General features: G+C 37.7%; 1 protein-coding gene across 6 annotated transcripts; it reads right to left on the reverse strand.

Annotated features, from left to right (window-relative positions):
- Positions 1-181: 181 nt before the first annotated feature.
- Positions 182-26,391, reverse strand: stat3 (signal transducer and activator of transcription 3 (acute-phase response factor)). Of its 6 annotated transcripts, none has more exons than XM_043235331.1 (24): positions 26,202-26,390; positions 17,998-18,131; positions 12,842-13,085; positions 12,459-12,551; positions 11,945-12,026; positions 11,761-11,861; positions 11,472-11,623; positions 11,226-11,384; positions 11,041-11,133; positions 10,901-10,960; positions 10,786-10,815; positions 10,425-10,518; positions 9,621-9,668; positions 9,431-9,514; positions 8,723-8,821; positions 8,498-8,633; positions 7,252-7,304; positions 7,043-7,137; positions 6,816-6,955; positions 6,394-6,612; positions 5,499-5,541; positions 4,546-4,605; positions 1,712-1,812; positions 182-1,630 (listed from the first exon to the last, which is right to left on the reverse strand). In XM_043235331.1, exons 2-24 carry the CDS (start codon positions 18,123-18,125, stop codon positions 1,524-1,526), a joined length of 2,421 nt encoding a protein of 806 aa, XP_043091266.1. In that variant the 5' UTR covers positions 18,126-18,131; positions 26,202-26,390; the 3' UTR covers positions 182-1,523. The 6 variants fall into 6 exon arrangements, with proteins under 6 accessions (XP_043091266.1, XP_043091267.1, XP_043091265.1 ...); XM_043235332.1 differs by lacking the exon at positions 26,202-26,390 and adding an exon at positions 21,662-21,795; XM_043235330.1 differs by lacking the exon at positions 26,202-26,390 and adding an exon at positions 19,031-19,137.

Genomic DNA, 26,391 nt, shown 5'->3' on the forward strand with positions numbered 1-26,391 from the left:
TTATGCCATTTTCATTTGCGTCATGTTTAAAGTATTATGGGTTTTTTTGAATGAATATATATGAAAGTTGTGCTCGTTGTTTTCAGCATTTTGTTGAATGCTAAATATTTATTTGAAATCGATTTTTTGGTTGTTGTTGCAACAAATGTGTTTACTGATGCTTTAATCAATTTAATGCATCTTTGCTGATCAGACGTTTTAATTTCATTAAAAAAAAAAAAAAAAAAATTACAGATCCATAATTTTTTTTATTTCCCGGATAACTGAAGAAATGCATCAAGGACACAAATAGCTGATAACGGTTTCTCAAAGAATTCATTGTACAATAAAGTGAATATACATAGTGCAGTGTATATATATATATATATATATATATATATATGTATATATATATATATATATATATATATATATACACACACACAGTATACACACCATTAAGTGAGAGTTAAAGGTACAGATACACAAAGTGGGAAACAAACCTAGACTGACAGACGTTTAAAAAGCGGTTACACAATGAAGAAACATCATTTTCAATCATATTTTCTATCGAGGTGCTACCTTACAACACCAATGATCAGTGAATTAAAGAATGAAATTATAAATATGTGTGCGTATTTCTATATATGTGCATGTATGTGAGTCTGTGTCAATATAGTCCTGCTGGCTCTGTCCAAGATCTTTGTTGCCATCCACGTTAGCACACTAAACATCATACTGGATTACACAATAACATGGTTACACAATATCACATTTGTTCGTCCGTGTAATGTATAATCATACATATTTATCTTCTTCCATTCACTTCCCGAAAACCATTTAATAAAAGAGTAAAATATTTTTCATCGACATTAAAATACACTATATTCACGTAAACCAGAAGCTAAAAGGGATGTTATAGACCTGCATGCACTTACTTCACATCATCATCCTGCTATAAATGATACTTCTGTACCAATCCTTTCCATCAATACTACAGTGACGTTTACAGCCCTTTCGCGCTCATGAGTCAAAGATCAATATAAAGAACAAAGTATTCACCGGCCCTATGCTATGCTAACAGCGCAAAATATGTTTTGTACTGGCTAACACCAGTGAACAAATACAAGTCAAAGGCTATTTCTGTTATCAAAAAAAAAAAAAAAGATTATGACTACCATTGAGTCATGGCCAAATGTTCTCAATGAAACATTTTAAAGAGCCGTAATATTCACACTTTCATTTGCAAACAAAAGAGCTTAACTGAAGGCCTCCCATTCCTATAAAATAAGCAAAGAGTTACATCTTAATCGTCGAATGAGCTCGTTTGCATACCGATACATATGCATTAAGGACGAAAGGTTAAAACTGTTGTTATGTTTGCACACTTTTGGCTATGACCGTTTAAACAAAAGGCGAAACAAATGGCTCGGAGAGAAAAAAAAAATAAAAAAAGCAGCTGTAGCACCTAAGCGTTATGTACACAATTCCATAATCCAAGTGGAGACAAAAAAAAAAAAAAAAAGAACTAAAAAGTTAGAAAACTAAGCATTTCGGCAGGTGTCCATATCTGAGACCGTGGAGGCTGCAAAGCCTTCTCTCATTGGTGAGGGATGATCGGAGCTCAACTCCATGTCCAGAGTGAGAGATTCTGCAGGGAAAAGGCACTCACAGTATTAGGAGACCCTAAAACGTCTGCAATGGATATTGAGAAAGTTGTTTTGTGACTTACCCAGCGGTCCCGGGTTGGCCTCGGCGGCTTCATTGTGCATGAGAGAGTCGAGCGTACGAGGAGACATTGGGAACAAATCGCTGGTGTTGCCAGAGTTAGTCCTGGGAAAGAAAGAAGGCCCACGTCAGACCAGCTTCACACACGATCGTTAGGATTTAGTAAGATGACGGTTCATTCGCCAAGTAACGAGTAAACCTTTACTGTAATATTTGCACATTCCCGCACTCATCATACACATAAGGGGCATCACTTGGGAAATTAAAAAGATAGCACACCCCAAAATGAAACTTCTGTCCTTATGGCATTCAAAACCTGTATGACTTTCTTTCTACCGTGTGACATAAAAGATCTTGTCCCCTTTATAGGCAAGTCAAAGATCTCCAATATCATCAGAGGTTTGGAGCCACATGAGGGGAGTATATTATTATTATTATTATTATAAACTTGGGACGTCCGAAGCGCAACTGAGCCATATGTAGATCATGAGGGGAGTAAATTATGACAGAAGTTTGATTCTGGGGTGAACTCTCCCAGAGAACCGTTCTGGTCAGGTGTTAGAGGATGTTGAAACAGCAGATTCAACACAGTGCACTGAACATGTATATTACTACGTAGCTGACATGCATGAATGTAAATGTAACTTTGAAATGTAGCTGAAATCTAACTTTTTCCCTTTTCAATGACCTGAGCTGTAAATGCTATGATCGATCAATTTATATTACAGTGTGGAAAACACCACTATTGTAATAAAATTACATTCATATGTAAATACTTTGTGAGAACACACAGCTACTTTTGAATGGCATTAATGTAGAAACATGCTGACATGCACTTATATCTGACCCAGTCAATTGCTTTCTGCTTGGCTGCCCATTAGTTTAACCCTGGGGAATGATTTACTAGGGGTCAAACTTTGCCTGTGCCTGTTTGTTAACACTCCAAACCACTCATGGGCAGTTTTTCTTGTTTGTTTAGAGGAGCTGAAGTCTAGATCAAGCCTAGACTGCTTTGTCGATCATGTCTAATGCGTCAGGTTGCTGGTAAATTAAATCAAGCTTTGTTTATTTTTTCTTTTTAATAGAATTAATAGCTCAATGCGTATTTATTTGCGGTCTAGACAAGATTTCCAACAAAGACAATACTAAAACATTTTTTTTCCCTGTAATTTTAGTTTGTTTAGCGTAAATCAGAACAATAGAGGGATGAACTGCATGTTAAGACGCAGGCTGCCCAAGAACAACATCATCAATCTTAAAAGCCACATTTGGCACATATCGTATTGAAAAGAGTCATATTCTGTTTATCTTTGCAGTATGAGGAATGGTACAAGCTGTTAGGAAGCTGGTGTAAGCAGTTTTCCTGAAACACTTTCTTATGCCAACATTACCAGGACCAATCTGGAGAACTCACTAAGCCCTTTGATAAGACTTCCAAAAAAAGTTGAAGCCAAGAACTTATTTTCCATCCTGGATCACCAAAAGTCCCGACTACCTTCCAAAATCTCAAGCAAAAGCTGGATGAGATGGGTACTCAATCATTGGGAAAGTATATCTCCAATTTTTACACTACATTTGTTCAGATTTTAGCTGGTTCTAGCTGATTAAACAGCTGCGGAAAGTTACTACAAGTACAGATCAAGTAAAGGTGTCATTTGTCTTAAGATGTGAATGAATTCTGAATACTGAGCACTAAAGTGTGCAGAAAATATTCTTGATGGTGTTGGTTAGCATGGTCCAGTTAGTTAATCCACAAACTACACCGTTAGCAGAAAGCATCTCTTTCCATTTACAGACAGCCATTCAGAAGAAGCAGTGTATTCTCATACATTTTCTGTATTTTTGGTCTTATGCCAAAAGATCCATGGGTAATATAGACTTCTAATTGAAAAAATACAGTGTGCTGTGTATAAACAGTGAAAACAGTTAAAGAGTGGATGAAGTCGTTAGTTTGGTCGTTGGTCAGTTTTCTCGTCTCCCTTATCTTACCTCATCTAGGTTATGAAACACCCAGAATGCCCTGAAGACAACGTCTAAACATCTATAAATAATGCAACTAAAACCATTGTATTGTTGTCATTAGTGCTACGGTTAATGCTGTTGTTTTGTTGATAAAATCAAAATCACTGATTGTACATTTATATAACGGAAACTGCATTATGTAATTATCATTTCTAACAGGTGATACCATTTATACTACTTAATGCTGTTTTATGCTTTCGTATTTGTTGTAAATGAGAGATATGCTGAAATTTGGTTGAAATAGCGTTTATCATATTTGTGATTCAAGTTCCTATAGAAACGGTTTACTTACCCCAATCATAATAAGGGTAACACACGAGATTCAGTTTTCATCAGAAACTATTTCCTCCACATTGTTTAAAACACAGAGGAAGCAAACCATTTATATACCACATAAAACAAAACTTCTATATGGGGGCAAAAAGAGAGAAAGAAACGAATAGGAGAGAGAAGGCAACCCCTTCCTTTCCAAAGTGTGAAAATATATTGCACACCGATACAGAAAAGATAGCTTGTGAGCTTAGAAATGAAGTAGAAACCGCAAAAATATCCCCTTGTCTACAGAGGAACTAGTTCACCGACACAAAGTAGATAGTATTTAGACAGCAGTTGTAACTTTTATAGTTTCAGTGAAATGAAGTTTCAGTGACATCCAGACCTAGCTATAAAGAGATGAAGTGAGTAAACAGACACCCTTGGTCAAGCTCCAGAGATGTTAAAAGGAATAATCTATGTTAGCAGACGCCTACAGGAGTACGTTTGACCACAAGCGTTCATGTCTCATTCACGCACATAAAGCAGCTCCCTAATGCCTACCCAGGGAAGCCGTTCCCAAGCAGCTCACTGTCCGGGAAGTCCATGAAGACGGAAGGACACCTATGAAGAGAGGTCAGTTTATAGCCTGCCTAACACAGACACGCACGCACGCTAAAGCTCACATACATGACCTTTAGTACGTCCAAGTCCTCTACAAACACAGAAAGCATTCGTGATTCAAGCAGGACTGAGTTTGAAGCAGCTTTTATTCCATCCAAATGTTTTTTTGTAGCCAGGCTTGTTACCGAACGTACAGTAATTGTCATGTACAGTTTATTATATACTACGTTGAGTAACACGATATAGTACCACAATGTAAAACTGACTCATTAAATCAACATAAACATTCAAGATCAAGCAGTATTTAGATCGACCACGACAAACAGAAATTAACAAGACAAACAATATGTGGAATAACGTGGAACGACTGTCCATTAATTGTGCAAATCATCATTTAGAAAACATATTACGGAAAACTGTACATTTTCACTTTTATGTGGAACTTTTAAAAATAAATTAGCAAAAATTTAAGATTTTTAAAATTACATTTACATATTTCACTTCATTTTTTAAAACTAAACTAAGAGCTGAAAATCACAGTGTCAAAGTGTTTACACAATGGTTACCCACAAGGCATGTGTGTATATACATGTAAATTAACCCTGAGCTTCCTTTTGTTGATCGTGTGCAAGGCTTATTTAAAAAAAAATCAAAAATTATCTCTCTTCTTGTGCAAGATTATGGTTTAAAGGATGTTGTGAAGAGTCCTTGGTGGCTACATCCCTGATCCATGTTGTAAAGAGAACTGAGAGGAGTACTTTGCATGTGCTCCTGCCTAAAGAGTCACCAGAAATGTCAAAGTTTACAAGAGAACAGAGAGAGAAAACAGAGACTCCAGCAAGGTCCAGCATTCACACACATACTAGATAAAAACGAAAAAAAAAGCTACTCACGGTGTCACACAGATGAACTTGGTCTTCAGGTAAGGCTGAATTACTGAAAGAACAACAAATGGTTGCGTTAATAAACAAGTAGAATTAATATTTGTCAGGTCTTCAGTGAGCTTCTGTCAGTAAGAAATCAGCTTCTTTCTTGGAACAACAGTTTGCTCAAAAATGAAATGCTGAACCTCAAGAACCTGTGCGATTTTCACCTTTTTTAATAAATAAATTACATAAAATCTTAAGTCTTCTGAAGTGTCACACGATCCTTCAGAAAATATTCTAATAAGGTGATTTGGTGCTCGAGAAACATTTCATAGCATTATCAATGTTTAAAACAGTTGCGTGCTTAACATTTTTCTGTAAACCATTGATGAACAGAAAACAAAAATGCTTTTACTTGAATTTTTTGGAACACTGAAAGTCTTTACTATCAACATGTGAACAGTCATTTAATTTTAAAGTGATAAATTCATCCATGTTATCGATGTTGATTGCAATTGTTTTCTTGGAATTTGAACATTTTTGATTAAAAATGTCTTTGAAACCCTTTTTTGTAACAAAAAAAAAAAGTTTACTCTGTTATTTCTGATCAATGCAATGTCTCCTTGCTGATTAAGAGCATTAATATCTAAACAATAAAAAAATAAAATACCAACCACATTTTTTTTTTTTTTTAACTGTAACATGTCTAACCAAAAAGCCATGCTTTTGCATTCTCTCTAATCTTATTCTTAGACAATTTCCTCAGAAGCTGAGAGTTTCTGGTAAACCACACCCATTCAGTGCAAACGCTAAAATAGTCAATTCCAAAATAAATGAGCCTGAGACATACACGGCCAAGTAACAGACACGCGTGCTGCTTTTTCATGCCAGAATGAATAATATTCCCACTAAACACACTCACCACATCCAGGATCAGGGAATTCTGTGTCCGGCTGGGCCTCGGGGCGGCAGTACTTGCCAAATGCCTCCTCTTTGGGGATATCGGGGTAGAGGTAGACCAGCGGCGAGACGAGGATGTTGGTGGCATCCATGATCTTGTAGCCCATGATGATCTCAGCGAAAGACATGCTGTTGAGCTGCTGCTTAGTGTACGGTTCAACCGACTGGATCTGGGTCTTCCCTGCACACACACACATACAGAGACGCAGATGCTTCACATATTCTAACTACGGACGATTTGAGCAGTCCAGGCAAATTTTATGATTGCCAAAATCAGTTTTGACAGCACAAGAAAAAAATAATCATTTACTAAATCAAAGTATTAAATATTAAGTAAGTCTTATGCCAGCACACGCAGCATAAAGCGCATAGAAATGCATTCACCATTGATGTCCTTCTCGACCCAGGTGAAGGTAATGCCTCCCTCTTTGCTGCTTTCACTGAAGCGCAGCAGGAATGTCCCAGGAGGCTTTGGGCTCAGGATTGCTCTCTCTCTTTCTTTACTGATGAAGCCCATAATATACCTGACACACATACACAAAAGCTTGATATATCCACTGAAGCGGTGATTGATGTAATTAACTATGAATGCACACAGCAGAAGTTCTCACCCTTCATTCCATAGAGCCAAAATATATTTCTTCACTAGGTCAATGATATTGTCTAGCCACACCCAGAACGAGAAACCTTTTCCTGCCATGTTTTCCTGCAACACACAAACACAAGCACAACAAGTTCAGGGTAGAAACTGGATGAGCTGGTCTGATCTGCTCTAAATTTAACACAGAACAGGGAACAAAACTTTGTTATAGCAACGTACTTTGCAAAACTTGGCCCATGTGATCTGGCAACCAGAGTAGTTTACACAAGGACCTATACAAAGACAGAAATGCACAATTAAACAGATTTAACGCTAACAATATCATTTCAATAAATCATTTACAATAATACAGTAAATGATGTAGCAATCAATTAGCAATATACAATAACTTTCAAGTAACAACAGTAGTAAGGATAAAAAAACAAAAAAAAAAAAAAACATTAAGAATCTTTCAATTTAATCAATGACAAAGATTGTAAGAATCTTTCTAGAAGAGACCTTTTAAAAATGTCTAGAGCCTATATTTTATGAAAAAAATGTTGTCCAGTATCCTTTAAAATTGCACATTCAGTGAAAATATGTTTTACACAGTCACAAGCTGGTTTCTCTTCTTTCAATAAATATGAACGTGTCTTGAATGTTCAATTTGACATCTTGTATATTGGTCATATCTATATTTTCAAAACAGTAATCCACCTCATATTTTTTGTTTTTTTATGCATTCATTCCATTTGCCATTTATTATTAATGTACAGGTTCAATGTAGGTTTTACATCAAATACTGGCATATTCTGTTATTTTCAACAGAACAGTTTCATTAATTTTTAGTCTTATTTCTTTAAAGAGTCTAGAGAGTCTAGAAAGAGTCTTTCTTCTAGAATGCTAATAATTATAATGCCATAATGCTAATAATTGTAGTATTTTACATTTTTAAAGACTCAAGTGCTTGTAGGCGGGACATAAAAGTGTAAAAGAACAGTTTCTATCTCTTAGTTTTGTTCACACACACAGACAGACAGACAGACAGACAGACAGACACACACAGACACACACAGACACACACACAGACACACACACACACACACACACACACACACACACACACACACAGACACACACACACACACACACACACACACACACACAGACACACACAGACACACACAGACACACACAGACACACACAGACACACACACACACACACACACACACACACACAGACACACACACACACACACACACACAGACACACACACAGACACACACACAGACACACACACAGACACACAGACAGACACACAGACAGACACTCAGACACTCAGACACACAGACACACACAGACACACACACACAGACACACACAGACACACACAGACACACACAGACACACACAGACACACACAGACACACACAGACACAGACACAGACATGCAATATTTTTCAACTCCACTCAAACACACATACCCAGAAGTTTCTCTGCCAGTGTGGTGAGCTGCTCGATGGTGAGTCCTCTCTTGGTTGTGGATGAAAACTGCCAGCTGAGCACCTCAGCCACCTGATCCCACGTTCCTACGGGAGGCTTGGTGAAGAAATTCACATTCTGTCAAGACAGAGAGGAAGAATTCTTAGTAACCTACACAAGATCCCGAGATAACAGTAAGCATGGCTCGCTCCGGATTCATTTCAAACCTTGGGATGGTTAGTCAGCATGTTGTACCACAGGATGGACGCCCATGCGTTTGGCATTTGACAGATATTAGAGATGACCACCACCGGGAGAGAATGCGTCTGCAGAGATAAAAGACATTTATATATAATCTAGAATAACAAATCCTGCTATTTTTGTACAGCTCGCTCAGTTGGAAATCTGATAAGTGCAAATAGAGACCTGAGGCAGAATAATTCTCAAGCAAGGCTTAATTATCTGGTTTAATTAACCTGCTGTGTGTGTTGGTATTTTCTGAGAGCACGTTGTGTATATCCACAGAAAAGGAATGATTTTCCATGTAGTCTTATCAGCACATAATGGGCATATAGGCAGCACTGTGTGCATTTAGGGGTTTAATAAGTAGGAGATCACCCAAGGACACGCTGCCTGATTATATATTCATATCCTCCCACTGCTGGCACCATGACGACGGCCTATCACAATGACCTTATTGGCTTTCAGTGCGCTGAATCAATCAACAGAAACAGTGTGATGGACTTAATCGCTACTTTAATAGTGTAATATTATTATCATCTTCAATTTGATAAACAGCCCAACAGGACAGCGCCTTTGTGACAGGAACCCTGTCATGATAAGACATGTCTGACATTTTATTTTTATTCTAAAATACTGATAAAAATAAGGTGTTTAAGCGGCAAGCGCGTGTCGTTTATGCATGTGGTTTTCACCTCAAGGTCGATCTTTAGTCCTTGGTGGTAGACCTCGGTCTCAAACGTGATCAGATGAAGTTCTTCGGTCACTATCAGAGACGCCTGTAGTTCAGAGGGCAAAAGGGTCAATGTTTACACTGACTTCTTCACTAGAAACCCTGAATTGAATTAAAAACTGTGGCATAATGCTAATTATACAAAGACTTACGTCACTGTTGGTTCGTCCTCCATTGCCACATCTCTGCTCTCGAAGAGTCTGAAAGACAGACAAAAAAATCAGGACTAATTCAGGCAACATTCAGCCAACAGCTGATCTTGTCTTCTTGAAGCTTGTAGGGCAGATCCAATAAATAGTTTTTTTAAAAAATAATAATAATAATAATAATAATAAAAATAAATAATAGTAAGCAATCATAATTTATAGTAAAAATGTTAAATAAAACAAATGTAACAATGTAAATGGAAAATGTATATGGTTTTAAAAATAATATTTTAGATGTATATATTTTTATTTATTTAATTATTTAAACACCTTTTACACTTAAAAATTATGAGCTTACCACTGTGAAATAATTAACACTTCAAGGTGTCCTTGTTACAAATATTACACATAATATTAGAATAACAATTAATTACATGCAAGTAACTAAGGTAAAAAAACATAATCCTATCCCTAACATTTAGTAAGTACATGTAGTTAATTAATATTACTTCATATTATAATTATACTGTACACTTTATAGAAGGACACTTTAAAATGCATGTTTTGTTTTCACACAACCATCATTTCTGCGCCTAATAAAAAGTTCAAATGTTAATGTACTTCTTTACGAAGACAAATACAAAACTAAAGAACATGCTTGAGATTAAATAAATTCAATGCTGAACATACTTGGTACAGAAATAAATACAGATATTAAGGGAGTTTAATTTTGCTTTTGAGAGCCAACAGTGTGTCTGGTTCTGTGAGCCAGAAAAAGAAAAAAAAGACTTGCGTAATGGCTGAGCTTACCAGATGTTTGAACTCTGCTGACAGGCTGCCATTGTTGGATTCTTCCATGTTCATCACTTTTGTGTTGGTGCCAAGGATGTTGAACTTTCGTGAACTGAAAGAAAAGAAAAAGAGGAATCCATAACCTTTACAAGTACAAGCAGAGAGGAGGGACTTCTTTTTATTGCAACCATCCAATATAATTTAATGCTAAAAAAAACAAAAACAAAAAAATATCCCACAATACTTCTAAAAAAATTTATATTTTAATGAAATGTTTATTTCAATGCCCAAATACTGGCTAATATAAATCAGTCTATAAAACGACAAATAACCATACAAACCACACCATACAAATCATCATTTTAAACTCAAAACTCACCCTCGAATGGCTGCCACGTCACCCGACTCCCTGCAGAAGACAGGAGGAAAAGATTCAAATTTGCCCCCGTCAAAATCATTTCATTCTGATGTAACAGGTAGGACGTCAGACTTACTTGTCAATACACACTTTTATCTTCAGCTGGTAATTCAACTCTGGGAATTTCACAAGTAACCTGAAAGAGAGGAGGTGGAAAAATTTACAAATTTGCATTTATGCGTCTTTCCCCTCTGACTCACCTCTGAATGTACCCACCTGACTTTGGTGGTAAACTGAACTCCTGTTTTGATGACAAGTGGTCGGTCAGGGTGCATGGGCATACAAGGCTGCCTCTCAACAACAAACGCACTGCAGTGACACAAGCAAACATCAACCATCAGATCCTGTTTTATCGCATTATATCGCATACCAAGTTTACGCAGAAGCGAGTGATTTCAAACCTCTTCATAAGGCTGCGGAACAGGTCTACAATCTTCTCCTCCAGAGCTGGGCGGTGCTGAATAATCGGATCTCCCTTGTAGGATACCTTCTGCTGAAGCTCCTCCAGCTTCTTGATCTGCTGTCTTATCTGAAGCTGCGACTCAGCCAAAGAAGTAATCCTGAAAAGACAGGGATTCGAAAAAAATGAACCAATCCACAAAAAGGCGCAATTGAAAAGCAGTTTTGGTTGTGAACGGACTGTGTACCATGTCTCTAAGCGGTCTAGGCAGATGTTCGGTGGTCCACCAATGCAGGCGATCTGCTGTCTCCTCTTCCAGTCGGCCAGTTCTTCATCTGTCAGGTTCTTCTGCACAAAGTCCATGGCAGACAGCAGCCCTGCCATCTCAGTGACTATTTGCTGCAAAACAGAAAAAAACCTTTTAAACTTTTGACCCTTGGGTGATTAGTGTGAATGTATTGAAGAACTTGCTGGCTGGCATTTTCAAAACCCTAGAAAATCAAGACTGTATTTTGTGACTTGATTCTGTATCTCACCCTCCTCAGCTGATCCAGAGCGCTCAGCATCTGCTCCAGCTGAGACATCTTCTGCCTGGTGGCTGCTGCCTGGCTGTTTCCATTCAGGTCCTGGGACAACTCTGAATCGTAACAGATTAGTTGAGATTTGATTGAGGCTATTTTAGAGACAGAGAGAAATGGCAGCAACATGTACTCATCATACCTCCAGCACTTTTAAGAGTTTTGTAGTTGAAGTCAAAGTCATCTTGCAGATTTTCCAACATCTTCATCTTCTGCTCCATATCCTGTAGAAGAGGTAAGGCAGCTGGATGAGTGAGAGGCTGTACCCCATAAGGGGTAATATATGAGACCCTCTTTGTGTGCTCAAGGGCAGTATGTTAAAATGGGGTGCTAAGGGGTTTGTGTATTTCAGGGAGAAAAAAATGCTTTAAAGGGTCTTCTAAATCACAGCATATTTAAAAATCAGAAATCAGGAGATTAATCACAATTCTTTTATTCTATTGACAGCCCTAGTTGCACCTCTTCATGTTTTAAGTTCTATCAATACAGTGAATGGAAATAAATATGTTGTCAGCATAATAATAAGAAATATATATGTATTTTTATTACAACAACATAAAAAAAAACATCTTGCAATATAAACACAATTAAAGGAAATAGCAGCCTTTGGGGAGATGACAAATCTGGTTAACTAAAGTGTGATTTTATGCACCAACCTGTACTCTCTTCCGAATATCCTGCAGGTTGTGTTCCAGTATCTGCTGTTTTTCCGTTACCACGGTGCCAGTGGAATGGGCAACCTGGCCATCCTAGAGATGTGAAAGAAATTGGAGAAACAGAAATCTGTATATGCCCTTACAAAAGGTGCAATCCATTTCCAAGCACTTTACAATTACTGTGTGTTTGACTGGAAAGGACCTGAAAACAAACGCGTCTTAAAATATGTACACTATGTGTAATTTAATTAGAATATTTTTTTTTTTTTATAAATGAAACCCAGATGGAAAAAAAACATTTACCACAGAACCCCAATGAGTACATCACCTACGAGCAAGTACATAATTCATCTGTACGTTTTAAATTGTGTATGCGTGTGTACCTGCTGTGCAGTGGTGGCCGTCTGCAGCAGACGCTGCTCTTCCCACAGGCAGCGGGCCACGATGCGGGCGATCTCCATGGGCTTCTCCAGATACTTGCTCTGCAGGTGTTGTTTGATGCGCCGCAGGTTGTGTTGGTACAGGACGTTGTTCTCCTGCAGGAAGCGGCTGTACTGCTGATCAATCTCCCCCAGCAGGTTATGAAACACAAGTGTGGCGTGAGACTCCTTGTTGGCCGCGTACGCCCTGTGACAGACACAAGCAAACAGGCTCATGTGATGGGTAACCAGCAGCTTCCTCCACTACATACATGCATTTGAGAATCAGACGCATCTTTGCATGCAACAAAACCAAAGCTTTTGTCAAAGACGTCTACCTTCAACTATATGCTAAACAAAACGGACAAATTAGAGTGTATTTTGAAAGCGTTGGTACGTGCAGGTATGTATCACTGCAGTTTGCTGTCTGCAGTCACATGATCTGACTTTCCCTGCCGTTACTCAGCACAAATGATAAACCGCTGAGCTCATTCTGCAGGCAGCCATCAGCGAAGAAACACACGTCATCTGTATCCATTACACGTTCTGCAAAATATCCTACAACCAAACCATCAATACTTTTGCAGAGTTGTCATCATTATTATAGTTATGGTAATAACAACAACTTCAAGTATCTAAGAGCTGGTTCAATCCCTTTAACTTTGTCATCTTTCTAATGTCAATAAAAGCACTGTGAAAACATCACCACATATAGAGAGGCAGTATGACCAAAATGTTAGATTACAGTATTAGGAATTTGATATTAAGTTACTGGGCTTATGTTGTGATAAAATAAACATGTCTAGCAAATAATTGTATTAAATGAGCATGTGGAAATACATGTAACAAATAAACAGGGCTGGAATTAGGGGTGCTTCGATTGATCGGTTACTAATCACTAACGGACGATATTCGCTTCTTGACATTTGATCGGCGGTCTCTAAAAAGGCCGATCTCAAAAAAAACGACCTCAAGCTGATGCGCATGCTGCGAGAGGCAGACACGACACGCGGCGCACGCATCCGTTTGCATCCATATGCATTCAGTGCGTTTATTTTTCCGTGCTCATCATTAACAGAAAAACGTGCACGCGGTTACAGCCCAAGAGTTTCAGGAGCTGTGCGTCTGCAGCAGTAGCAGTAATGTTTCCACTGCACGCAGTGAATTAAAATGACATTGCATTGTTTGCCGTAAATATGAACATGGATTGACACAAAAATGTAGTAATAAATCATGAATGCATGTTATCTACTTTCTACTGTGTTTCACAGTCAACGTGTGGCTTTTTGGCAAGGTTTAAAGGGAAAGAGCACTTTTAGATAAACAAGATAATAATAGATAGTACTTGAGGAGGAAGAAAAACAAGTTCTTTATTAACCACATGATTGCTTGTAATAAAGATTTAAACGCAAAAAGAAAGTCAGTAGAGCTGTTTCTGTCAATGATAAAGTAGCCTGGTATAAATGCTTTGCCACTTGAGCAACTTAATATATAAACCTAGAAGTAAAAGCGATGGCAAATAAACATTGAACGGTGCGTTGCTTTGCATTTATTTATTTTGTTTAAAACTAGTCAAGTCACCTAAGAGGGAAATTAATTTTCCAAATTGAAATTCAGGTCCTGAACAAACGTCTAATAAACCTGACTGGAGTATCTCTATAAACAACTCTGTATGATAAAAAGAAAGCTTTACAAAGATTGGTATCTGTGACTGGTATTGGCAGCTACTTTCGGTCCTCAAAATATCTGGCCGGAGAACCCCTAGTTGGAATCAGGTGCAAACAGCTTCACACTTCACTCCTCTCAAGTGTAAATAATATATAACAGGCTTGCTATGGAACAATAAATAAATAAATTAAAAATTAAATGTGCTGGTGACAGTTCCGCCATCTTGCATGTGCCAAGCTTTTCTAAATAACCTCTTTGATAACTGCAAATTTAATGAGACCAAATAATGAGTGAAGACTTTGTGCATCTGCATAAACAATGGTTTAACTATCAACACTAGTCTTTGACCTAAAGCAATGTGTTTTTTTGTATGAGTAAATTACAGGATTTATTATACCACCACTGATTATGTTCCTCTGAGCACTCAGGCAAACAATCCATTCAGAATGTTCTATGACACTGTCAGCATGAAACAAAGCAAACATCCCACGGGTTATTTGTATCGTCTCATATTTACTTTATCCACACTAATGAGAAAACTGAGTGCATGTGAGGACGATGTGAAGGACGGTGACTTTCGGCATTCAAAGTGAAATGCAGCTCTGAAATTAGTATTAGTATCGGAAGTCTAAAAGTCTAGAAGTGTAGAACATTATTAATCCACTAAAATTAAGATGAAACTGTAAGATAACACTTTATTTTAAGATCTCTTAACTAGTTACTTATCAGCATGTGTATTACTAGAATATTAGTTTTGAATTTATTATTGCCTTATTCTCCATCTCTAATCCTACCCAATACCTAAACTTAACAACTACCTTACTAATTAATAAGCTGCAAAGCATGTGAAGTGCTCCCTACTCCAAAAGTATTTAAGTTCTATTAAAATATATCTCATATCATAGTATAAAGATATACACTGTATAGATCTCCCCTACATCACAAACACTTAATATGCTGCAACACAACGGCTCTCTAAGTGTGGTGCTGCCCCCTGTGGGAACATATGGGAGATTTCACTGGTTGACAATTAAGATTACACAAATTCTCTTTTCTTTTCTTTTCTTTTCTTTTGCTCCGCTCTTCCAGTTTAAAAATGCAAAATGTAAGGCAGAAACCGGACACAAGGAGATGAAACCGGACATGAGTCACAACAGAATCACAAAGCAGTCATTCACACTTATGCTATGAGAAAATTTTGAGGGAAAAAAAGCACTGGTTCGTGTTATTGTTCACAACAGACTTTCCAGGAGCGTTTTACGGGCAGAGACGTGACAAGTCTGGCATGATTTATACATTTAAACAAACACATATACCTATATACCTACACACATATATGTTTAAAAAAATAGAGCTGGGTTTTAACAGTTCAGTTCTGATTTAAAAGCTTTCAATGTAATTTCTAATTCAATAAATTTATTATTATTTTGGAATATATATATTAGGTTTAGTACATGCAAAATTTCTCAATGAAAAAAAATTCTCAATGCTGGATAATATAAGTAAAGAGTCAGTTGGTATTACATCTAAATGCAGAAGGTTAAAATTAACTGATTCATATAAAAACATAATATTAACAGGTTACAATTTCATAATTATATTTGTACTCCAACTAGTTTTTTGAAAATAAACATTTAAATGGCTGCCATTTAAAAAAATTAGTTGACAGATCTGTGTATTGTCATCATATATATATATATATATATATATATATATATATATATATATATATATATTAAAAAGGTCTGGCGCATGTGATGAGGCTGCCCCTCCCTTTATTGTCATCATCACCACGCCTCTCCTCTCGAGAGACCGGGCTCTTCCCGACATGCACGCTGATGTCGTGTCCTCGTGGTCCAGGAGGGGCGCGGTAGGGACTGGTTAGCTGCCAGAGCGCGCGTGACGGGCACTCCTGAAGTGTAGGCCTCGTCACTGCCGCCATTAAATACCGTATCGCTGAAGGGCCAAGATGCCGGTCTCTTCCCGCATGCACGCTGATGTCCTCGCCCCTCCAGGAAGGGCGCAGAGAGACTCTGCCACGCTGCCAGAGAAGCGCCCCTGTCGGACTCCTGATAGTCCAGGCGCACGACTGCACACCAGTTCGCTGTTTATTTTGCCAGGATGCCGGGCTGTTTTAACCCTTCAAATCTGCCGATAAAAAGGAAGAGGCCTCCTGACGAGATGCCGCGGGAAGAAGCCACCGCCTCTTGCGCCTCCGGACCATAGATAGACTGTTGCCCCACCTGGACCCTTCCCAAGCTGAGCAAATTACCTCACCAAATGGTTTTTTTCTCTGGTAAATGTGATGTTACATGACTATAGCAAGTTAGAATCACCAGAATCCCCGTTTATTTTGGTCACTTTTACCCGGACACTTTATATATATATATATCTACACATAAAAGCCTTTAAGGCCTATATATATATATACTGTGTCTGTTGTTGGCTCCTCCCGCCACAATATATAGATAGATATATGTTGCACACATTTGGAAAATGCTCCTGTTAATTTTTCAAGCTGACTAACAAATTTATGGTCACCAAATATGTTTTTTTTCTCTCAGGTAAATGTGATGTTACATGACTATAGCAAGTTAGAACCGGCCCTTCAGGATCGAGTTTGACAGCCCTGACACACACATACATATACACATATATACATATATACATATAGTCTTGCATAGCCAGACCTTGAGACTGATGGCTGAAGGTCTGAAATGAGACCTTCAACTGACATGTCACACAACCAGTCACAAAAACAGATTGTTGAGTAAAACTACTGGCAAAAGCATATTCTATGCTGTGAAATTCAAATATTTCACATACTTTTGGAAATCCAGCATTTAGTTGATCCTGATAAGTGCTCATTGTCACAGTTATAAACAAGAAGACTTTACTTTCATGAGGAATTCGGCATCAAGGAACCTTTGTTTCCAGGCAAAATGTTAAAGAACATGACACACGTCACCCGGAAATCTTGTATAATTTAAAAAAATCCAACAATGATTTTCGAAACTCCTGTGCATTATGCATATTCAGCCAACTGTTCGTGGACGTGTCTACATGGCATATTTGTTTACAAGCTGTTATATTTATATACCTTTTATTTATATATATACCTTTTGGATGTTTATTGGATGGAAGTTGGGAGTAGCCTAGCTAGACTAACCAATTCTTGGAATTTAAAGAATCCAATATTGTTTCATACAAACAAGAATTCATTAAAATCAAGAAACTGTTTGTTTTTATGTGTCCTGGCAATATTACCAATTTCTCACTTTTCTCGATACACACATCACAATAAAAAATATCCGTCTCTACATCCGTTTATACACCTCTTGGTTATATGCAAAAGAAATCAAGCATTATATCTTGCTGCTCAGACAAGATACTGACCTCCCCGAGTGTGAGGTCTTTATCTCTTGTGTCATATCCTGTTTTTGGCAACTTACCAGTCCTGGCTCTCGATCCAAGGGGCCAAGAATTGCCTCAGCTCCATAGGGAAGCTGTCACTGTACAGGTGATACAGCTGCTCCAGATACCGTGTCTCCAACTGCTGTAACTGATTCCACTGGGCCATGTTGACCTGCAGGACACAGAGAGAGAGCTAGGAACTCCTTTGACACGAAGAAGACAAACAGAACTGGTCCGTACAGCTTGTCAAGATATTTTTTTCCCTGGTTCCTTCCTCATAAACAACCCAAAAGACAAAAACGTCAAAAGTGAAAGTACCTTCAAAACGTACGTAAATGACACAAATCAAAATCTGCAGCGTAAAATATCGCCTCTACATGAAGTTAACTTCTTGATTCGAGAAAATCTTCACCAGCAACCCGGTCTTATCAACAAAACAGACAAACATCAGCAATGTCAAGGAAGTGTAAGGTGCATGTCGTCAGCGCCGAGCGTGTTGGGGCCATAGAAATCAGTGGCTGTTGATCGTAAAGCAGCGAGAGCATCCGTTCAAAGAGGAAAACCTCAAAAGCCCATGGACGCCGTTTCGCTCTACATTACCTCAAAATGCTGTGGAACACACAGTCGCAGTTCACCACATCCACACCCACACACACACAGGTTTGTGCTGACAAACTGACTAAAAAAGACCAGTGCTGGCACACAACACTTTCTCGTTACTCGCTTAGGTTTGCACACTGAAGGATAGAGAGAAAAGAGACACAAGAAAAGGGAAATGTGTCCTCAAGTCTGAGTGAACAAAAGACCTCGTGCACAAAACAGCTTTTCTTTTTTTCACTTCTCTAAACTCATCCAGATCTGTAAATTAGCCAAACAAGAACAGTAAATCTTTTTTTTCCTCCTAAAAATGTAAAACACTGATTAAAAAAAAACAAGTATATCACAAGCAAATATAATTAATTAATTACTTCAATATTCACTAATGAAGAAATTGATGAATAAATAATTTACACATTTTCGCCAGATAACCTTTCAACCAAAAATCATAAAAGGAAATAAAAGCAAACCTACATTGTTGTCCACAAAACGAACTGCTACTTTACTCGCCATATCTACCTGCCGTGTGAGCAACGGGGAAGTGAACTACTTTATTTGTGCACAGGTAGAGCTATAAGGGTTGGACACAAAGACAAATGCCTGACACGTCAGCAGTGTCGTCATTTCTGGTTATTGGTGTATATAAAAGTTTGTGCTAATAATTCACCAAATAATAATTCTAATACATCAAATAGTATTAGTAATACTAGTATACAGTGTACACAGTAAATACAGTACAGTTCACAAGATACAGTTCATTTTGGCTGGATAGACCTTAATGTTTTAGCTTCTCTAGGTTACCTTCTGCATTAATTACAATTGAAAGTACAGCCAAAACTTCAAAGTACAAAACAAAAAACTGCTGTTTATTGCTAGCAATTCTTTCATATTTAACAAAACATATGGAATAAATGAAGAATACCATGACAGAATAAGTCTTAAACCTAGTCCTAAACCTAGTGAAATCCTGAACTGAATCAAATGATTCACAATTCATTTTGGGATGCAATGGTTTAAAGGACTCCGTTTCTATCAGATTAAAAACATTTCATGACATTTACAAGACAGATTTATCATGTGCATTGTTAACAGATCACACTGACATTAGGTTCAGCTATAATTAATCTTACTCTGCTTTTTTCACAAATTGCTTCCGGATCACGCTCACTCGCATTTATTAGAGCATCAAAATAAAATTTATCATTTTAATTTTCTGAAAATACTAATATAATATTTGTTTCTTATTAAAAGTAAGTTTTAGTAAAAGTTTCTAATAAAGTTTTTTAAAACAATGCTGTATTTGCCGGGTTTTCACAGGCGATAGTTATGAAAGCGTCTTTAAATACCTTAAAAAGCATTTGATAAACATGATCATTTTACTAATATTTATTAATAATAATTATAATAATGTTTTGTATTACATGGCATGACTTTCCAACAAAAGTGTGTTTATGAACTCAAAGACGTACAGTAGAGCTATATAACCAAATCCAAACACTGAAACAAGGCAGACAAACAAGGCATTTTACTCAAATCTAAGGGGAAAGGAAGTCTGTATTGCACAACTCAAACATCACACGTTACATAAATGCAACAAGAACTGTTTTGAAGGCATCCCTGTTTTTTCAAGGAACACTGCATATTGGGAACACTGCATAATTGATGACACACATTATCTTGTATCATATTGCCAAGAACTTCATGTGTAGAGGAGGAAACCACACAGCTTATGATCTATTTGCTCCCTGAGGGAAGATTTGGTTGTCTCCCACCACCTGGCAACCGTTCTCAATTTACAGCATGTCAATGCTCCCCAAAATAACAAAATAACAAAACAATTCCCAGGAATATGAATGATGATCCAAATGTTTTATTACATTGTCTCCTATAAATGTTAGTGCTCATTCACAACAAACTTAGTTCCTGTATCGGTTCTCACACTGCAACCTAAATGTCGCCTGATCACTTACACAACTCAAGAGAGGCTCAAAACAATACCCTGGCACACAGTGTCGGTTAGCTTTCCTTCCTTTAGACGTTGATTACCTAGAAGCACTTTTCAGAGCGGCTGTAACTTAAATGATATTGGCTGAGTTTGTGGCTCAAAGTGCAGACAGAACAATGCCATAGACACAGAGGATGAGTCATAATAAGCTGAAAACCAGCAAGCACTTCAGGCTGGAAGAAGCTCTGTCACAAATATCCAGCAGCCTCGGCGGAAAGCTGAAGGAGAACAATGGGCTAAGAGACGGGAAGGATTCGGGGAAAGCTTAGAGGAAGTTTATATTTCAGCTATCAAATGAGTTACTATAAACGAGAAAGTATGCAAACTACCCTAAAACCACAAAACGTACATTGGTCACACATGGAGGTCAACAAGCTGTGGTCTAATAGAGGTAAAGACTAAGGCTGATGATACATTGGGCAACTTTTTGAGCAATTTTTGGAGAAATGTTGCTTGGGCACTTTTTAAACTGACAATGGGTAACAAATTTCTATCTGGATAAATTAGATCAGTCTCAGGCCCTGTGTCTTACCTAGTTTCCAGGTAACATTTCCTAAATTCATAAATATCCTGATGATATATACCGAGGTCTAAAGAAACAAAATGATAAGTCTTTGCTGAAGAAACTGAATATTATTTACAACATTACCTGTAATCTATAGCATATAGCCTCAAACAGGGAAATTTTCTGATTCTTTTGAAGAACTCATTTCAAGGAAATGGTTCAATTCAATTCACTAGTTTGTTTACATAATCACAAAATGATGTAACATATACACATCTTGAATGACCTGTGTTTTTTTTCTATGGCATTGCCACCTTTTTTAAAAATGTTAGAGTGCTGCAGAGATTATTGTAGACCTAAACCTGAAAAAAAATAAGTTGCATGTTAGCTCTTGCACTTCCACCATCACAAAATATGTGGGGTTTTGAATGGGTTCAAACCTAGTTTTTCTATGCCGTAAAATGCATCAGCGATACCCCTTAATTTTTTAAAGCTTTTTCAGGTCTTGAAAAAGGCACTTGCAAGTGACTAAATGGGACTACAGACCATTTCAACAACAACAACATAAACGCTACTGCACATAACCGGACGTTACCTTGGTGCCAGGTACGTGAGCCCAATGAAACCATCTAAGCAGAGGGTCTGAGACAAGAAACTCCCATCACACCAGAGAAGTAAACTCATCAGGACTCTGCTTTCAATGCCTTGTTGTGTTTCTAACAGGACTGATCTAAGTGTGCTGTTGAAAGCTCAATGTTGGTGCAGTTCAAAGGATGTGACCCTGACAGATGAGGCCAATGTTCACTCTGAGATAAAAGGCCCAGGCTTGGCTGTGACCTTAGCCTCCTTTTCATTTCCGTGAAGACTGCAGGAGCTGTTCTGATCTGTTGTTCTCAGTCTATAACAATGTCTCTCACCTCCTACGGCACAATCATTCACAAGATACACGTAGAAAGAGAGGCACAGTTTAGTTAAGTGGCATTTAATTCGGTGTCCGCTACCTGACTACACTGATTTTCTGTTATTCATTACATTTACATTTTCATTATAATACATTTTACATTACAAAATGCTTTTGTTTTTCCTCACAAATACAAAGTTGGAAACTATAGAGCTACAATCCTACGACATAAACTTTAAAAAAAACGTGCGGTTTAAATCATTACTCACTGGTTTGGAGTTTAAAGCTTTCTCACTGATGCTTTCAAAACTATCAATATCAAGTTGTTTTTGCTATTTTGCCACTTAGAGATAACACTATCTTAGAGACAAATCAGCAGAATTCGCGAAAGCAATGTAGAAAACGTCACATAAAGCCAAGTGATTAAATTCGAAAGGCATACAAAAATGGATTCACCAGATCGACCAGTCTAAAACACACATCATTACTAACTGTAATCAAGTCACTTCTGTAATTAGCTACAGGTACTCACTCTAATCCCAATATCACAAACACAAGGCATATAAATTTGTCAAAGTAGAAGCAAATAATAAACAGATGTCATAAGAAATCTCAGAAAACACAAAAACAATGTGCAGGACAATAATAACTGAGCAGAAAATTAAATGCTGTATAAAAAGAGCAAAACCTTAAAGTTTGCATGCATGTATAAACCAAATAGTAATAAACTGCAATCATTTTAAGTATCTTGCAGAACGGCAGACAGAACCTGACATCTATTTGATCAGTCTGATTTCATCATGTGACCTGTGTGTGACTTCCCCATGTGTACATATCTGATTAAGAAGTGAACGGTTTATGCGCAGCATGTACACAACCTTTGATTCTCTTTAAAGCAGGAGCGAGGGAACAAGGTCTCCAGACAGTCTGGTGCAAAGCACGCTCAGGACATAAATAAGTAATATCAAGAACAGCTGACAGCTGCTGCCTGCATTTCAGTGAAACTGGGTTTCATACAAGCAAGACCCTAACCCGGTGCAATCAATCTTCAATATGGTGATCATAGCAAATTGGAAAGTATGTCACATGTATCAAATAGATTAAGAAGTGGCAACTCGTGTCCTATTTTTAGTTTCATCTTACAAGCCAAAATTACACTGGTTTCTTATGCAGCAAGGTGATTTACCACCGGCCTTGAAGTCAAAAATAGTATTGTATATATCAGTATGCTGTATAAAAAAAAAGACAACAAATGATCTTGCAGTGGCTCTTTACATAGCATCCAAAAATGAACACCAACCGAAGCTATAAATGGGGCTTTCTGACACCACTGACATTTACTCTCATCAGCAAAGCTCAGAGAATCACAATAATCAACAGACTGGGAGAATATCCATTGCATCAATTTTACAACATTCACAGTTATAACTATACCCCTTAATGCAAAAATATATTTACAGTATTCTGTCAAACCCTTATTACTGAACACTTGTGCTTGTAAAATAAATGACAATTTGACAACAAATTTCCTGTTTCGACAATGTTCGACAGGTTCATCGAACAGCTCCTGTGCCTGACAGATCAACTGCTCTAAATCAACAAGCTCCCCACACCCGCATATTTTCAACTGAAAAGGTTTGGCTTCAACCACAGTTTCCCCAGAGTTTTGAGAGTTTCTGTCACCCTGATACATGTCACATGTACCAACAGATGTGATGCCAATGAAATTAACTCCCCTTTTCATTTTAACCAACTAGAATACTACGAACTAGGACTATCATAATGCATGGAAGATGTCATGCCACCACAATATATACAGTTTGTGAAAAAAAAACAGATGGCTTAACTTTTAAAACATAAAAGATTTTGCAAAACAGAATATAGGCCTAACTAATATATATATTTTTTTTTATGTGCTCATGAGACCAGCTGAGAAAGTTTGTCGCAAAAGAGTGACCAGTGGGAATAATGAGTCTAGAGCCCTGAATCAATAGAAAATATTCATGATTATTTAGGTTAAAGCTATTTTCAAGTAATATCACTAAATAATATATAATTACTCCCTCCAAATCCTTGTCTTGTGTAGCACGCACTATGTTCCACTATCTGTTAAGCACACAACTGGCCTTCACTAGATCAGTTCACTCAATGATAATGGTGTGAGTCATTAGGGACCCAGAAAAAAAACATATGTGAGATGTCTAATGTTGCGGTCTGGGTCCCTGGAAAAACAAACTCTACACCCTTCTCTGAAGTGCATTTTAAGTGAGAAGAGACAGAGGAACCAATCATCTGAAGCAGCAAGGGCGATATTATCTATACTTGACCTGACTCATCTGAACTGTACAAGATCTTCAATGATGCAGACTTGAACATTTATATGAAAAATCATTTAGGGGTTATTATTACAAAAAATGTATTACAGTATACAAAAAAACTGAAATAATATACCAAATTACTACAGACTAAATTTCTAATATACAAAAGGGATCTAATGCAGTTTTTGAGAGTAAAAAATAATATTTAAATGCATTTTAATGTACAATTATCTATTACAGTTTCCAGTAAGAGAAAATACTGTTAACCAATTAACAGGTTTTTACTGTGGCACAGAAGTCTTTTAAAGTTAAAATTATGATCTTTTTTATAGTGGTAAGTGCTTCCTGGAACTGAACACTTTAAATAGGAAAACAAAAGAAGAAACAACAAAGGATGAAGATATGGAGCACTAATTATTCCAATCATGCCATAAACATTATCACTACTCGTTATTTATTTATTTATTTATTTTTGGACCACCAAAGAGTAAAGTAAAAGCATTCAACAATATTCAATCATCCCAGAAATCACCTCATGCACCTAAAGAACTTTTAATTTGATTTACATTCTTGGTCACTACTGCATTTCTTTCCAAATGTGGAACATGATAATGATAAAGACTTAGAAGCTGTATCCGAACTCTTTAACGGCAGTATATACACCACATCAAATAATCATGGTGTGCATTTGGCGCTCAAATAATATTTGAAAAACACTTTAAAATAAGCAGCCTAGTATAAAATAGATTACGAGAGGTTACGAGATTTTTCTATTATTTCGGACGTGTCTGTCGCTCGGGGAGTCGGGGCCATCGTGCAAAACTGAAAGCGGTCTCATTTGGCGTGTAAAGCAAATCTCCATGAGACGAAAGACAGAATTGAAAATGTGGCGGCGCCGCGCACCGTCGCGCGCGAGGATTCCCTCGGCCATCTACTGGAAGAGGTGACGTCATGACGCAGAGGTGGGGAATCCCCCTGGTCCCGGCGCGTGAGAAAACCAGCGACATCCTCACAACCAGCTCAACTGATACAACACAATCCTAAAGCATAAAAGCTGCCAGAGCGCGATGCAAATCTGTTTTCATGCCGGGTCGGTGGGCGTAATCCACGAAATGCTACCATAAGGAGAAGTGAAAACGAAAGACATTGAATAGGCTATTCTACTACTGCCTTTAGTTTTATATGTTTAATTGGGTCACCTTATTTATTTTCTGTAGCGTCTATTTAGGAAATAGAAGCACTTTAGGTGACTTTGCAATATTATAATAAATAAATAAATACATACCAACCATGCAGGAAAAGTATTATTGCTTCTGACTTTTTTTTTATTATTTAATTTCTTTTTATTTAATTTCAGCTTGTCACTTTATCACTTCATACGTTTTATCCACCTTACCTTAATATCAGTATTGTTTATTTGGTACGACAAGCACACTTTGGCACCGCTGTATACGCTGAGAAACAGCCTGAAGCTTTAATGACTGACTGGAGAAGACGACAAACGACAACACAGCATCTATAACCCCACCGTGGCGTAATAAAGACTCGGTGTTTACCAATAACCGACCAATAACCAATAAAATTCCTTCCACGTCGAGTTACAAAGCAAGTACACGAGCGAGCGGGAAACTTTATGATTCTCCAGACTCTTAGTTTGTAATGCTTAAGGACTTGGCAACGCACTAGGTGTCGGTGAAACGAAGTTATCCAAGTAACGAGCGTCGTCTTGTCGTGTCACTGTAGCGACATTCTTCTAGCTCCGTGTAACGGCTCCGACGAAACGATGTGTACATTACTTCCGTCACGAGCACATCCGAGCAGCACGGCTCACACAAACACACACACAGTCTTCACGGAGAAACAACCATAGAGTAGCGTCTAACTGCCTTACAAAGAGACGTGGCCGGACAACTTACCCCTCTGTGTGTCGTTCAGGGTTTCCGAGAAAACGTCCCCCGCCGATAGAAGCACACTCAACGTGTCGCTGACGTTAATAACTATTGTTGAAGCGACGGCACGCTTTTCTAAAGGACCTTTTCCAACTTTTCCGTTACTACAAACACGCAGGCTTACAGTGGTCTACGCCAAAAAAAATGGGCTGCACAT

The sequence above is a fragment of the Puntigrus tetrazona genome, chromosome 3 (genome assembly GCF_018831695.1).
Source record: "Puntigrus tetrazona isolate hp1 chromosome 3, ASM1883169v1, whole genome shotgun sequence".
Lineage (NCBI taxonomy): Eukaryota > Metazoa > Chordata > Actinopteri > Cypriniformes > Cyprinidae > Puntigrus > Puntigrus tetrazona.